Raw genomic sequence first — 13,471 nt, 5'->3', positions numbered from 1 at the left:
CCTTCAGAGGGCGCATTTGAAGGCCGATTATGTTACAGCCAGGCGACGAAGGCTGCTTCAAATGCGTCCGACAAGGAAGGATGGGTCGGGTGTATCCTTCATGGCCCAACCTATCCCAGAATTCATAGCACGGCCAGCCAATTCCAGTTTCCAACAATGGCAGCAGCTATCTAGTTTTAATATTACTCTTTCTGGGTCACAAAATAAACTTTTAGCATATTTTCAGGCGAGAATGTAGCTGTGTAAACTTCAAATATCTGCTCGATTCATCAAGACATCACATATTTGCAAAAGTGCTCTGACGTTTTCGGAGACATCTGTTACCCACCAGCTCGATAGCTGACTGGGAGGTCGAGGCTCACTAGAGCCGGCGAGAACACCGGACTCCCAGCACATCGTTTTCAGACCCCAGGTCTTTCGCTACTCAGGTTTAACATGTTTGACTTTTTCATTGTTTTATTTGTTCCTGAGTAAATCGGTTTGGCTGAGCTGGTGATGCAAATCTGAAGGCTAGACCGTCCCATTTCAAAGCCTTCCGGCCTTCTCGGTCTTCGAAGGATCCGGCCCATGTAGACCACAAAGGCCAAGTCCTTCGAAGGATGTGGCCTAGGAATTAGGACACAGCTCATGACTGTAGACAGTAGACTGGGTTTCATGTTTCTAAGCACTACCTGGTGCGTCAAAGTGCATAACATCTTATTCCAAAGTAATTAAAGTGACTTTCCTAATAAAAAAGTAAGAACAGAACTCTCAAAAATGACGTGCTCATGTTGGATCCCACCGAGCTGACTGCATTTCCTTCGACTGGGAAAGTTGTGCAGTTTGCATTAACAGCTGTTTCATGGACCAACATGGAGTTGGTCCATGTCAATCAAATGTAATTGATGCACACTTACACAGCCACGCTTAGCAGAGCAGCTGAGTTTTCTTTATCATTTTTACTTGAAATTTGTTTGGAGAGTTGGAAACCTTCTTCTATAGGCTGCTCCCTTCCCCACTGTCAGCACAGTAGATCATCATCTGCCTCCTTCTCACCCTTTCCCTACTATTCTCCGCTGCCACACCAACCACAAATCACGATCTAAAGAAGCCGCTAAGAAACAAAGCCATGCCATGTATCAGTGTGCAAAGGTTTAAAAAGCCATTTCTGAGGCGTTTTGAAATAAATGAAATTGATAAAGTTTCAGCTGAAATTATTTAAAAGAAAGATTTGAGATCAGACATGAATAATGCAAAAGCACTGACATTCAGCCAATATGATAAAAGGATTCTTCCTTCAGGCTACCACGTTGACTCACAGTTGACCTTATTTTGACCTTTGCTTTAATGTCTTTAAGAAAAAAAGAGAGGTTGTAATCTTTTGATATAAAGAATGTGTCTATCAGTAACCCTCTGGCTTGTTCTTCATGGCAAACTTTTCAGAACTAGAAAGACAGGCATCAAATACACAAATCACTTCAACTCACATTCTTTTTGTCTTTTTAAAGAGAAACGTACTCATTCCTGCTCTCCAATCCGTGAATCAGCATACGACACAATTGCCTCTCGGAATTGTGTCTCCTCCTTGTCTGAGCTCGCCACAATATTGACATAGGCCTAATTCATTCGGTGCTATGTGGCGACTGAAAGGTAAAAAAAAGTCACTTTACTTGTTTGCGGGTGGGTCTCAGTTTCACTGAGTTTTCTCTTTTTCTTGTCTCTCACTGTTTCTCAGTTGGCAGAAATGCATGTGAATATGGTAAAACTCAGGCTCGGCGTGGCCGCCTGTGGTGAAAAAGGCCAAAAGAAAGCAGCGTGTGACACAAACACCTCCTCCCGTGCACTTTGACAGCAGATGGTGGCAACTTATCTCCCACCTACATCTACAATTCTTTTTCAAAGCCTTTTCCATTCTTCTCACTTCTGAGCTCTCCACAGTGAAAGCTCCAACTTTTCAATCTTTGCCAGTTTGATTCCATTCGCCTCGGTTATTTTTCTGTTTTTTTTCTGTCCCACCGAAGCTCGTATTAGACTTCGATGCCCCCTGGATGCTCCTCCCAGTACGTGTATCTAGTCCCTTTGCTGTTAGCGCCACACTGAGTGTGTTGGCAGGGCAGAAGAGGCAGTCAGCAGGGGACGGCCTGGGCTGCCAGAGTGTGCCGCCACCCCACTGAGCCACTGGCTCCCACCATCGGGTTTTCTGCTATGTTGATATGATGTTCAGAGAGGACAATGAGAAGGAGGAACGGTAAGCCAGGAGCATCCCCCCCGACCCCGTGTGGATTGAGTCACAGTGGGGTCGAAGAGTCCCTCACCATATGGAGGTTATGGATTGTTTTATGTTATCTGTCAGAAAAACAGACATTCATGAGCGATGATATAAGACTCCCACCGTTGCCTCCAAACAGTCACAGATACAATACATATGCATAATATTAAAAAGAGACCCTTTATGGTCATTTTCAACGTCCTCCTTTTACTTCTTTGACTTTTGCACCATCATCAAATCAAAATAATGCTTGTTTTGTGGCGGACCACCAGGTGGCTCCACTCACACACAAGTTGAAAGGAAGTGTGGGGGTGGAGATTTTGGCGCTGACTATATGTGAAGTTCTGTCAGTTAATAAAGTTGTTGGAGTGAGACACTGAGACCTCTCCTGTCGTTGTTACATACCTCCACATTGGTGACCCCTGTAGTGAACATGCTAAGGCTCGACGACGAAGCCAGCTCTGGCCTGGAAGCATCGGCGGCCGCCGGACCTTCACCTCCGCCGATGGCTGCGTTTGCTGTGGCGCTTAAATTGCCGGATTTTTGGCTTCACGATCCTCCTTCATGGTTCATGCACGTAGAAGCTCAGTTTGCTCTTCGTGGAGTTTCAGCCGACGACACTAAATACCACCATGTGGTGGCCTCACTTGACCCGCTGTCAACCCGCCGTGTGATGACTCTCCTCCGGGATCCCCCAGCCCAGGGCAAGTACGCCGCCCTCAAGGGGCTGCTGCTGCGGCGTTACTCCCTCTCTGATGCTGAGCGGGCCGAGAAACTCCTTTCCATCGCGGGCCTGGGCGACGGCACCGCCCTCGAGCTCATGGAGAGCATGCTGTCCTTGCTGGGCGCGGAGGACGGAGGATTTCTTTTCACCCACCTCTTTCTTCGACAGCTGCCGGCTCCAGTGCGCGCTGGCCTTGCCAACTCCCCGCTATTGGCCACGAAGGATTACCGCTCCCTTGCGGAAGAGGCGGATCGCATCCTCCTGGCTACCAGGACTTTCGGCGTCCAGACGGTTATTCAGGACCCACCAGCGTTTTCCCCCTCCCCCTCACCGATGCTCCACAGGCCCTCCGACTCGTCCACTGTGGCCGGAATCGATGCACGGCGGCACCGCGGAAAGGGGCTTTGTTTTTATCACCAGCGTTTTGGAGCGAAGGCACGGCGCTGCCTCCCGCCTTGCAGTTTCCAGACCCAGGGAAACGGGCATGTCAGCGCTCTGTAGCAGCCGCGACCGCTGGCAACAAGGAAAGGCTGCTTTTCTTAGAGGACTCACGCTCGGGGAGGCGTTTCCTGGTGGACTCCGGCTCACAGAAGAGCCTTCTTCCCCCGGCTGGCTCGGACAGGCTAGCTGAGGGTTGCGGGCCATTGCTAACAGCGGCTAATGGCTCTCCCATCAAAACCTTCGGTGAAAGGTTGGTGACTGTTTGCTTTCACGACCGTGACTTTCAGTGGAACTTTGTTGTTGCTGCTAGCTCTGTGCCTATAATAGGCGCTGATTTTCTTTGTGCTCACGGACTACTGGTTGATGTGGCTAACAGACGTTTAATTGATGCTGTGTCCTTTTCCTCATTACCCTGTTTGACTCGGGGTGCTCAGCCCGTGGTGCATGCTAACTCAGTAGATTCGGGTGACGTTTTTCAGTGTTTGCTTTCTGAGTTTCCCTCACTCACTGTCCCCACTTTCTCGAGCACGGTGACGAAGCATGGGGTAGAGCATTACATAACTACAGTAGGGCCCCCGGTGTTCGCGCGCGCGCGCCGCCTCGACCCCGCCAAACTGGCTGTCGCTAGGGAAGAATTTGCCACCATGGAGCGTCTGGGCATCGTGCAGCGTTCGAACAGTGCCTGGGCTTCTCCGTTACACATGGTGCCTAAATCTGATGGTCGGTGGCGACCTTGTGGGGATTTCCGCCGTCTTAATAATGTCACGGAGAACGATCGTTATCCCATTCCCCACATCCAAGATTTTTCCGCCCATCTTGCGGGGACCTCGGTTTTTTCTAAGATCGATTTGGTACGGGGATATCACCAGGTTCCCGTGCGCGCGGAGGATGTCCCCAAAACCGCCGTAATTACACCTTTCGGCCTTTTCGAGTTTCTGCGCATGCCGTTTGGCCTGAAAGGTGCCGCCCAAACTTTCCAGCGGTTGATGGACTCGGTCTTGCGCGGGCTGCCCTTTGTTTTTGTATATCTTGATGATATACTGGTGGCCAGCAGCTCGAAGGAGCAGCACATGTTCCATCTGCGTCAGGTTTTTCAGCGTTTGGCGGAGCATGGACTGATTATTAATCCGTCTAAATGCCAGTTTGGGTTGCCCGTTCTCGATTTCCTTGGGCACCGTGTTTCCGCCGAGGGCGCGGTTCCGTTGCCTGACAAAGTCCGAGCTGTTTCGGAATTTCCGCGTCCCACGACTGTTAAGGCACTGCAGGAATTTTTGGGGATGGTGAATTTTTACAACCGTTTTCTCCCCAGAGCGGCACATCTGCTGAAGCCCCTTTATGGGGCGTTAAAGGGTAAAAAAGCTAATGACCCCGTTGACTGGTTTCCGGACAGCATCCAAGCGTTTTCTGATGCTAAGTCAGCGTTAGCTAATGCTGCCCTTCTGGCCCACCCATCCCCCTCAGCGCCGATTGCGTTGACCACTGATGCGTCGGACATAGCGGTGGGTGCGGTGCTGGAACAGCGAATCTCGGGTGTCTGGCAACCGCTCGCCTTTTTCAGCCGTACGCTACGTGACAGCGAACGCAATTACAGCGTTTTTGACAGGGAGCTACTGGCGCTCCACCTGGCGTCTCGTCATTTCCGGTTTTTTCTCGAGGGTCGTCACTTTACCGCATACGTGGACCACAAACCCTTGACGTTTGCCATGTCCAAGGTTTCCGATCCATGGAGTGCACGCCAGCAGCGCCAGTTGGCAGCCATTTCTGAGTTTACCACGGACATTCGGCACGTGGCTGGTAAATCCAATCATGTGGCTGACTGTTTGTCCCGTGCGCTGGTTTCTCCCGTCTTTCTCGGCATAGACTACTCCGCCATGGCTGCCGATCAGAGCGGTGACCCTGACATCCTCGCGCTTAAATCCACCCAGATGGGCCTCATACTGGAGGACAGACCCGTGCAGGACGGTGGTCCCCTCCTCGTCTGTGACGTTTCCACCGGCCGCCCTCGCCCTGTGGTTCCCGCTTCCTGGCGTCGTCAAGTTTTTGACTCGGTACATGCTCTCTCTCATCCAGGGGTCCGGGCCTCTGTTAAACTGGTCAGCTCTAAATTTGTTTGGCCAGGCCTTCGCAAATCTGTTAAGGAATGGGCGTCGGCGTGCATTCCCTGCCAGCGCGCGAAGGTTCATAAACACACCAAGGCGCCCCTGGAGCCGTTCTTCATACCCGGCAAACGTTTCGATCATGTGCATGTCGATCTGGTGGGTCCCTTGCCGCAGTCACAAGGTTTTACGCACCTTTTGACTGTTGTTGACCGGACCACCAGGTGGCCGGAGGCGGTCCCCCTGGCGTCCACTACCGCAGCAGTGGTGGCCAAGGCGTTTTTGTCGACCTGGGTCTCGCGTTTCGGCCCACCCGCGGACATTACGTCAGACAGAGGCCCCCAGTTCATTTCCGAGCTTTGGTCGGCCATGGCTGATGGACTGGGGGCTAAAGTCCACCGCACAACCGCATACAACCCGCAGGCTAATGGGATGTGTGAACGGTTCCACCGGTCGCTGAAGGCTGCCTTTCGCGCCTCCTTAAAGGATGGCAATTGGGTTGACCGCCTCCCGTGGGTTTTGCTTGGGCTGCGCTCTGCGGTTAAGGAGGATCTCGGCGCTTCCCCAGCTGAGCTAGTGTTTGGTCAGCCCCTCCGCGTGCCTGGAGAATTCTTGCCTGAAAATCCTCCTTCCTGCTTCGATCCATCGGTGCTCTCTCTCACCCCGCTTTTGCACTCGCTTCGGGTTCCTGGTCCGGTGCACCATTGCGTGCCTGACACCTTTGTTCCAAAGACTTTAGAGACTGCTAAGTTTGTTTTTGTCAGGCACGATGCCCACAGGACACCGCTGCGGCCGCTGTATGACGGCCCGTTCAGGGTTATTGAACCGGGCCAGAAACATTTTGTTTTGGATTTTGGGGGTCGAAGGGAGACTGTGTGTGTTGACAGACTTAAACCAGCACATGTTCTTCCGGACAGTGATGTAGTGCCGGCCCAGGCCCCTCGCCGTGGCCGACCTCCTGCGCTGGGGTTGACAGTCTCTGGTTTTCCCCCCAGGACTACCCCCGGACCACCAACGTTTGAGCCTCCTCCTGCCTTTCCTGCTCGCCTTCACCAGCCTCGTTCACAGGATGGACCTTCCTCTGCCTGTTCTCTCCCTCCCAGGTTCAGTCGTGCGGGTCGTTTGCTTAGACCCAGGGTCCTGGACTGAATGGAGACCTGACTGTGTGTTCAAGGGGGGGTATGTGTGGCGGACCACCAGGTGGCTCCACTCACACACAAGTTGAAAGGAAGTGTGGGGGTGGAGATTTTGGCGCTGACTATATGTGAAGTTCTGTCAGTTAATAAAGTTGTTGGAGTGAGACACTGAGACCTCTCCTGTCGTTGTTACATACCTCCACAGTTTATCTGATACTGGGCTGTAGTGAAGTGAAAGTCATTTTATCTCTTCTCCTTTTAAGGTGTATATGATATCCTCATGTTGGTATTGTTCCTGAATGATCATAATAACATCGGTCTAGGATCAGCATTGCTACTGACCAATCACATTGTTGCTTTGGAGTGTTGAGGAAAAAAACAATGAGGAATTTGGTAAGCATTTAAATTCTTTGTTAATTCATACAGTATAATAAATATGTTATCAAGTTAGGTTTGCTGTTAGCCAAATTTAGATCACCCAGGATGGTTTGCTAGTGAAGCTTTAGCTAACTTCTTGGCTAATGCTAACTGAAAGCTCAGACAATATGATTGGTCCAGTGCAATGTTGATCCTAAACCAGCTTTGTTATGACGTAAGAAAGGAGTGTCAAACATAAGGCCCGGGGCCTAGAATCAGCTTGGCAAAGACTCCAGTCCAGCCTCACAGGATGACTTTAGAAAATGTGAAGACGGGCTTAACTTTGTGGACTGTTAAATGTATTTTAATAACCTTTTTTTTTTTTTTTTTTTTTACAGTGGGTCTACAAAAAATGAAATTTTTGTGAGTTCAGTTTTGTAATTACAGGACATAATCAGGTCAGCTTGTTTGTCTTTATGTTAACAATCCAGTGTTCACAGTTTTCAAGATATCATTTTCGATGTTTCTTTGATGGTCGACATCAATAACAGCTCAAGCTCATTTAATTTTGGTGAAAATCAAGTCAAGGTGAAAATCAATTTTTGCTACCAGTTTGTTATGGATCAATAGACCTTCGGGCACATGAGTTTGGCTAAGCATTTGAGCTTGACCTTCACAAGGGTTCACCACACAAGGAAAAAGCTGACCCTAAAAAATATTCTCAACAAATCATATCACGTAATATATCATATGAGTAGAGAGAGCTGTACAATACATGTTTTATTTTTTCAATATGACACGCTCCACCTCATGATGCTTAGTCGACGTAATCAACCTTAATTTGATGCAGTGTGAAAAAAAAAATGCACAGAAATCAATTATTTTTCAAGAAATATTAAATAGATTCAACATCTTTCTTCAACAAAATTGCAGACTGCACAGATGGTACCTTCCCAAAGGAAAAAGTGCTATAGCTTACTAGGGTATATATATTAGACTTAATAGTTACTATATACAGTAATTGACTTCTATTCATTTTACATCAAATTAAAACTTTGGGTGTCAGATAATTATTTATTAAAAGCTCGACATTTTAAATGAGAATAAGAAAGAAAAGTATGTCTTTGTGCCCCCTTTTCCCTGTTCATGCCCTATCGGCCCCCCTGGCTAAACTTTGCTAGATCCGCCCCTGCACAGTTACCAGCGTCAGCTACGTAGAAAAAGATCCTGGTGTAGAAAGTAATATTAAATAAATTCTAACAACAGCTGATCAAGCTTAAACGTGCTGCTGTTGTTCAGCCGCTGGTTTCCTCTTTCTGGTGCAAAGTGGGCCAAAAGCAAACAAGAGAGACGGACTCACGACAGAAAAGCCGATCAGCTGATCATTAAGCAGCAAGAAGAGGAAGTCGCTCCATATATCGCTTGTTAAGCTTAACGCAGGAATGCTTTACAAACATTCAGAGATGGACTTACACACTTGCTTTACTTCTCTCGGGGATAACTTTGTCGGAGATGAAATGCCGGGTTGCTAGCGAAGCTCCAAATGCTATCCAGACCACCGACAGGTCCCGCATGCCACAGCCGCTCTATCACGTGATGCATACTGCTCCGACGTGAGTTACGGCGTGTTGCAAGTTTTGTGAGGTGCTTTCGTGATATTTAATGGATCGGATTACATTTTTTATTTTTCTCCGATATCCGATCCAGTAATTTAGGTCAGTATCGGACCGATACCGATACGTAATATCGGATCAGTCCATCTCTAGTTAAAACATTGCACAAACAAAAAGGGGTGTTTGACCGGTCTGGCGATCATAGCACTGAATGTCAGTGCTATGATCAAAGTGATAGGGACAAAGGTTTAACACAAACACACGGATATCAGATTGTGTTTTCTTTTAAAGCCAACCTTTCTTCTGATTGGCTCTCATTCTGCACTCATGACATCACAAAGAGCCAAAGGAGGGGAAAAAAAGTTTCAAAGAAAGAGTATAGAGAAGTTTAAAAAGAATAGCTCGTGCAGGTGGGGTGGGTGCCATGCCATTTGTGTACCTGTGCAGATGAAGAACTTGGATTCTCCGACACTTAACTCCACTTTGTTCAAGGATATAGACACTTGCAGGGCGGCTGTAAGAGAACAAAAGAGAGACAGAGGAAGAGCGGATAATGGATTAGTTATTGCAAGTGAGACTACAAAACACAAAGAAGTTTCACATTTGTTGACTGGATAGACATAATAATAGAAAATTGCTCCCAAAACGCATCACCTTCCACAGCAAAGTAGGCTGTTTCTGTCCCTCTTTAAGAGATTCTGTTACATTATCTGTTTGCATCACTTGTGTGTCGGGCTTACGTGCATGAACCCTTGCCGTATAAAAAAAGCGCTCCTCAGATGTGTTTTTGGCTCGTTCTTGTATAAGAGGCATTGTCAGAGCTGAAAAGAACAGTTTATATATTCTTATTCAACTTTAACTGCTTTTCAAAGTTTCCGTTCAACAGAACAACAGACGCCTATTCCGCCGCACAAAGCTCAGAGACAGATTGGCTTGATACCTTCTATTAGGCACATGGCTGTTTGTGACAAGCTTGTCAGTCAGCCTCACAATGAACGGGATTCCTTTCAGCCTGAGGTAATGCTATTTGCTGTTATCTCTCTCGACAATGGTATATGAATTGAACAACAGTGCAATGCGGGATTTTAAAAGCTCAAAACGAGCAGAAATCGGCAAATAACTCAATAATGCCGGTGTTTTCTTTGCTTGCAAAACTTGTCATGCAAGGCTTTTTACACCCTCGCTAAGATACACCAGACTATTGTGCGGGGGGGCAATATGCTGCCTGGAGGACAGTAAAAACTTGCAGCGGGTGGCAGTGACAGAGGCAAAGTACAATCAGAGGCCATTTGTCGGTGCTGGTCCATTGTAAGTGGCACTATAATACCACACAATAGGCGATCCAGTGAAAGTTTTTAAAGGCTGCAGTGAAAGGCAGGTATCTGAAGTATGTGAGACTGTGTCAGAGGAAAACGGGAGGAGGAAAAATAATAAAATAAAGCAGGAGCAGAGATGCAGCTCAACAGCACCGTGGAGCTGAGTGTGTCTACATGTCTAATGTGATGAGCGGTGATTGGCAACTCAGTGGGGACAGGGTCAATTTTAGGCCAGGGCCTCTCGACGCAGCAGTAGTCACACGGCATCGTGAGACATTTTGATGAGCCTGTCATGTCTCAGCTCCTCGTTCTCAGCCCTTGGAGCTGCGAGTCTAGTTAGAATCAAAATCAAACCCCACACAGATACAAACACACAGGCGCACACAGGCACGCAGATGAAGGCTGAATAATACTCTAATGGATGTTAATTCTCTCTATAACACTGGGAACTTAACAGGGCGGCTGTCAATAATTGAGGAAATGATGCAATGATTAGCTGCAGCTTCTCCAGGGAGAATGACTCTAACCAACAGCAGCGCCACACTCAAGCTGCTATCACTGGGAGAACTCTGTCATAACTGGGTGCCACCTATAGATGGCAGTAAAGAGGCACTGCCACATTTCCATGGTGGGGGTAGAGAAGCAGCTTTCAATACATTTGATCGTTTCTGCAGTGCAGCTCGATTGTTACGATGTCAAATAGTCAATGGTGGAAGTTCAGAGACTTAGTGGGCTCATTCGTATTGGGTGGATTATTTTCTTTTGGTGTTGCACAATGAAAATTCAATAGAATTCAATAGAAAGTCCATTCCACTTGCAGAGTTTGAAGTAGAAACAATTACTGTACCACTTTCACACAGAGCTATAATTTGTATAAAGTACAGTTTTTGTGCTTAGTGTCAACTAACTTTGGACTCCACTGCTAAATAACAGAAGCTAAAGTTTGAGCATGTTTGGTTGCTTCACCAGCATCTAGAATTCAATTTTTTAAAAATGTTTTTCAGCTCTGAGCAGTTCACTTGCCCACTTTGTGCCATCATTGTGGCAGAGGGAACATCCATCAACAAGACACTCAAAATAAAAGCCACGTGACACCTGTGAGTACGTTTAAATTGGCCACTAATTGCCTGATGTGAAAGCACAGTACACTTCAAACATACGTGTAATTAGTCTGGAGTATAGCTACACACACCACTACTGTCTACACACACATATACACACACACACACGCATTGTTTCAAATGGATGCAAATGCTATTCTTAGGTTGATTAATCATGTCTATTTAACCCTGTGCCCTTCCGCACCAGCTGCCTTTGACTTAAGGCAGATTCCAATCAGTGCTTCTAGCACTTTAACGGTTTTCAATTATTAATTGATTCTGGTCTGTTCTTGCTGTATGTGATTGATCACATAATAAGTCGCTCATAAAACTCAGTGGGAAAAAGAAAAATTGCCTGATTTTTTTTTTCTCCCCATGCTGCTGGAATCTTAGGTGTGAATCATATAATTAAGTCGAACCTGGGGAACATTAGTGATCAGTTGGCATTTTTGAGCTAGAATGCACAACATAGAGTCCACACGGTGACTATACATTGACATTTTAATGAGAATGCTGACGGGATTTGGAATATAGCATGGGATGGGAGAATTTGTTTACTCAACACTGTCTCGCCTGGAGGGGACACAAAGAGACATGCTATTTATATCAATTTTCCGGCATGGAATGTTTTTCGGCTGCATTCAACCGGCTTATTACAGAGCTTGGGTCAATACGTTATGTGCCTGGTAGCAATTATCAGCTCCAATTATTAGCTCCTTTGAGAAGCTTTGGAGACAAGCAAAATAAGACAACAAACAAAACCATTGATTGCCATTTGTAATGTGTCAGAGGTGGTCAATACTATACATGACTCGCCAGCTTTCCTAACAACAATGAGACATGATTAATTCCAGCATCAGTTATGGTATCTGAACTCGGCAACAAAGGTGAGAAAAAGCACAATGTTTGCCTCAGAGTTGCCAGATTAATACACACAACTGGCTGGTCATAGTACTCAGGAGGGCTACTGAAAAAATACAACCTAATTTTAAAAAATGAATCATAACTTTCTTGTGAAAAATTAAGAACAAATTATCCTCTCCCACTTATAGTGTTTGCCAATACCCTCCTAAAGATATTTAGAGGGTATTGGCAAGCAGAGGATAATGGTCCCAGGTACCCATGTATGTGACACTAATGCAACATTTTCTTCTTGGACATAGCTTGGCACTGAAATGTAGCATGAAGCTCAGGAAAGTTGAGTACAGTAGAAAATGCTCCACTAACTTTGGGCACGTGGCTTTCACAGCCTGGATTCATGTGTGACTGTAACGGCTCATTATCTCACAGAGAAATACCTGTAATAGCACAGTAGCCCACATGTTTGCATTCAGTTTGTGGGAGTACAAAGACTTGATTTTGTCAGATGCATTCAGCATTTAGAACAGGTTTTAATGACTGTGTCACTTGGTAATCTCATTTTTGCAATAGCAAAAACTGACAACCGATAGTTGCAGTCTGAAAATCTTTCTCATTTGGTAAATCAGATACCATCCATCTATCTATTTACTTCCACTTATTTAGTTCAGAGTCACAGGGTAGTTGGAGGCTATCCCAGCTGTCCAGGTACTGTCCACCCTGGATAGTTCAAAAGTCTATCAGAAGGCTATCACAGAGAGACAACTATTCACGCTCACTTTCACACCTTTGGCAAATTTAAAATTGCCAGTCAACCTAACTCAAGTAAGTCTTTGGACTACAGGAACATGCTAAAATAACCAGAGAGAACCCAGGATTTTAACCCAGACTATGCTGCTGTGAGGTGGCATTGCTAACCACTGCACACAGTGTGATTAAGGCATTTACTGTAAATTAATTTGACATTGCATGTGGTCAAAAGTGCAACAAATGTTCATAAAATGTAACAGGAAGCAGCTCTGTCACTGTCAATCTTCCTCCCGCATTCTAACATAGCACAAATGCTCTTTTAAGTCCAAAAGGCAAAGCTAGATGCACCATTAAGGGTGAATGGATCTAAAGTCCCAAAAATTAGTGAAGTGAAAGACTAGTGTTGCATTTTCTCCCAGGTGGTATAATCACAGGTCCACGAGTCCTGGAAAGAAAAGAAGCTTTCGGTGATTTTCCAAAGAGTGGGTAGCTAGCTAGCTAGTACAAATGTGGGAACTTCAGAAAAGACAACTTTTAAGCCTTTGAGCATAAACCAAAAAAACAAAAAAACAGTATATGCTTTGCAGTTGTTTCTTGTTTTTAATTGTTTTTTTTTTAAAAACCCACAGCTCTAGCTCTTTAGGAGTACAGGGTGAAGGTTAAATGATTTTCAGTACAGGTGCTTGCCGAGGGTCAGTCAGCGAGGTAGTTCTGCAAGTGGCATGTGAATCATAGACAACTGTCATCATATGGCAGAGCAAAGACACTGAAAATGGATGAAAATTCAGCCAAGAGAGCGTCTGAGAGAGCGAGGGGTCATACAGAACACGAG

General features: G+C 46.3%; 1 protein-coding gene across 1 annotated transcript in view; it reads right to left on the bottom strand.

Annotated features, from left to right (window-relative positions):
• Positions 1-13,471, bottom strand: part of ncam2a (neural cell adhesion molecule 2a) — a 460,352-nt gene that overhangs the window by 149,647 nt on the left and 297,234 nt on the right. The window contains exon 2 of the mRNA XM_085347241.1: positions 9,055-9,129. Within this exon, the coding sequence (XP_085203367.1) occupies positions 9,055-9,129 (75 nt within the window). The remainder of the gene's footprint in view (positions 1-9,054; positions 9,130-13,471) is intronic.

Source organism: Diplotaxodon limnothrissa, linkage group LG23, assembly GCF_057381915.1.
Source record: "Diplotaxodon limnothrissa isolate DT_005_m linkage group LG23, D_limnothrissa_male_GT1.1, whole genome shotgun sequence".
Classification (NCBI taxonomy): Eukaryota; Metazoa; Chordata; class Actinopteri; order Cichliformes; family Cichlidae; genus Diplotaxodon; species Diplotaxodon limnothrissa.
This window is presented reverse-complemented; position numbering and strand designations above follow the sequence as displayed.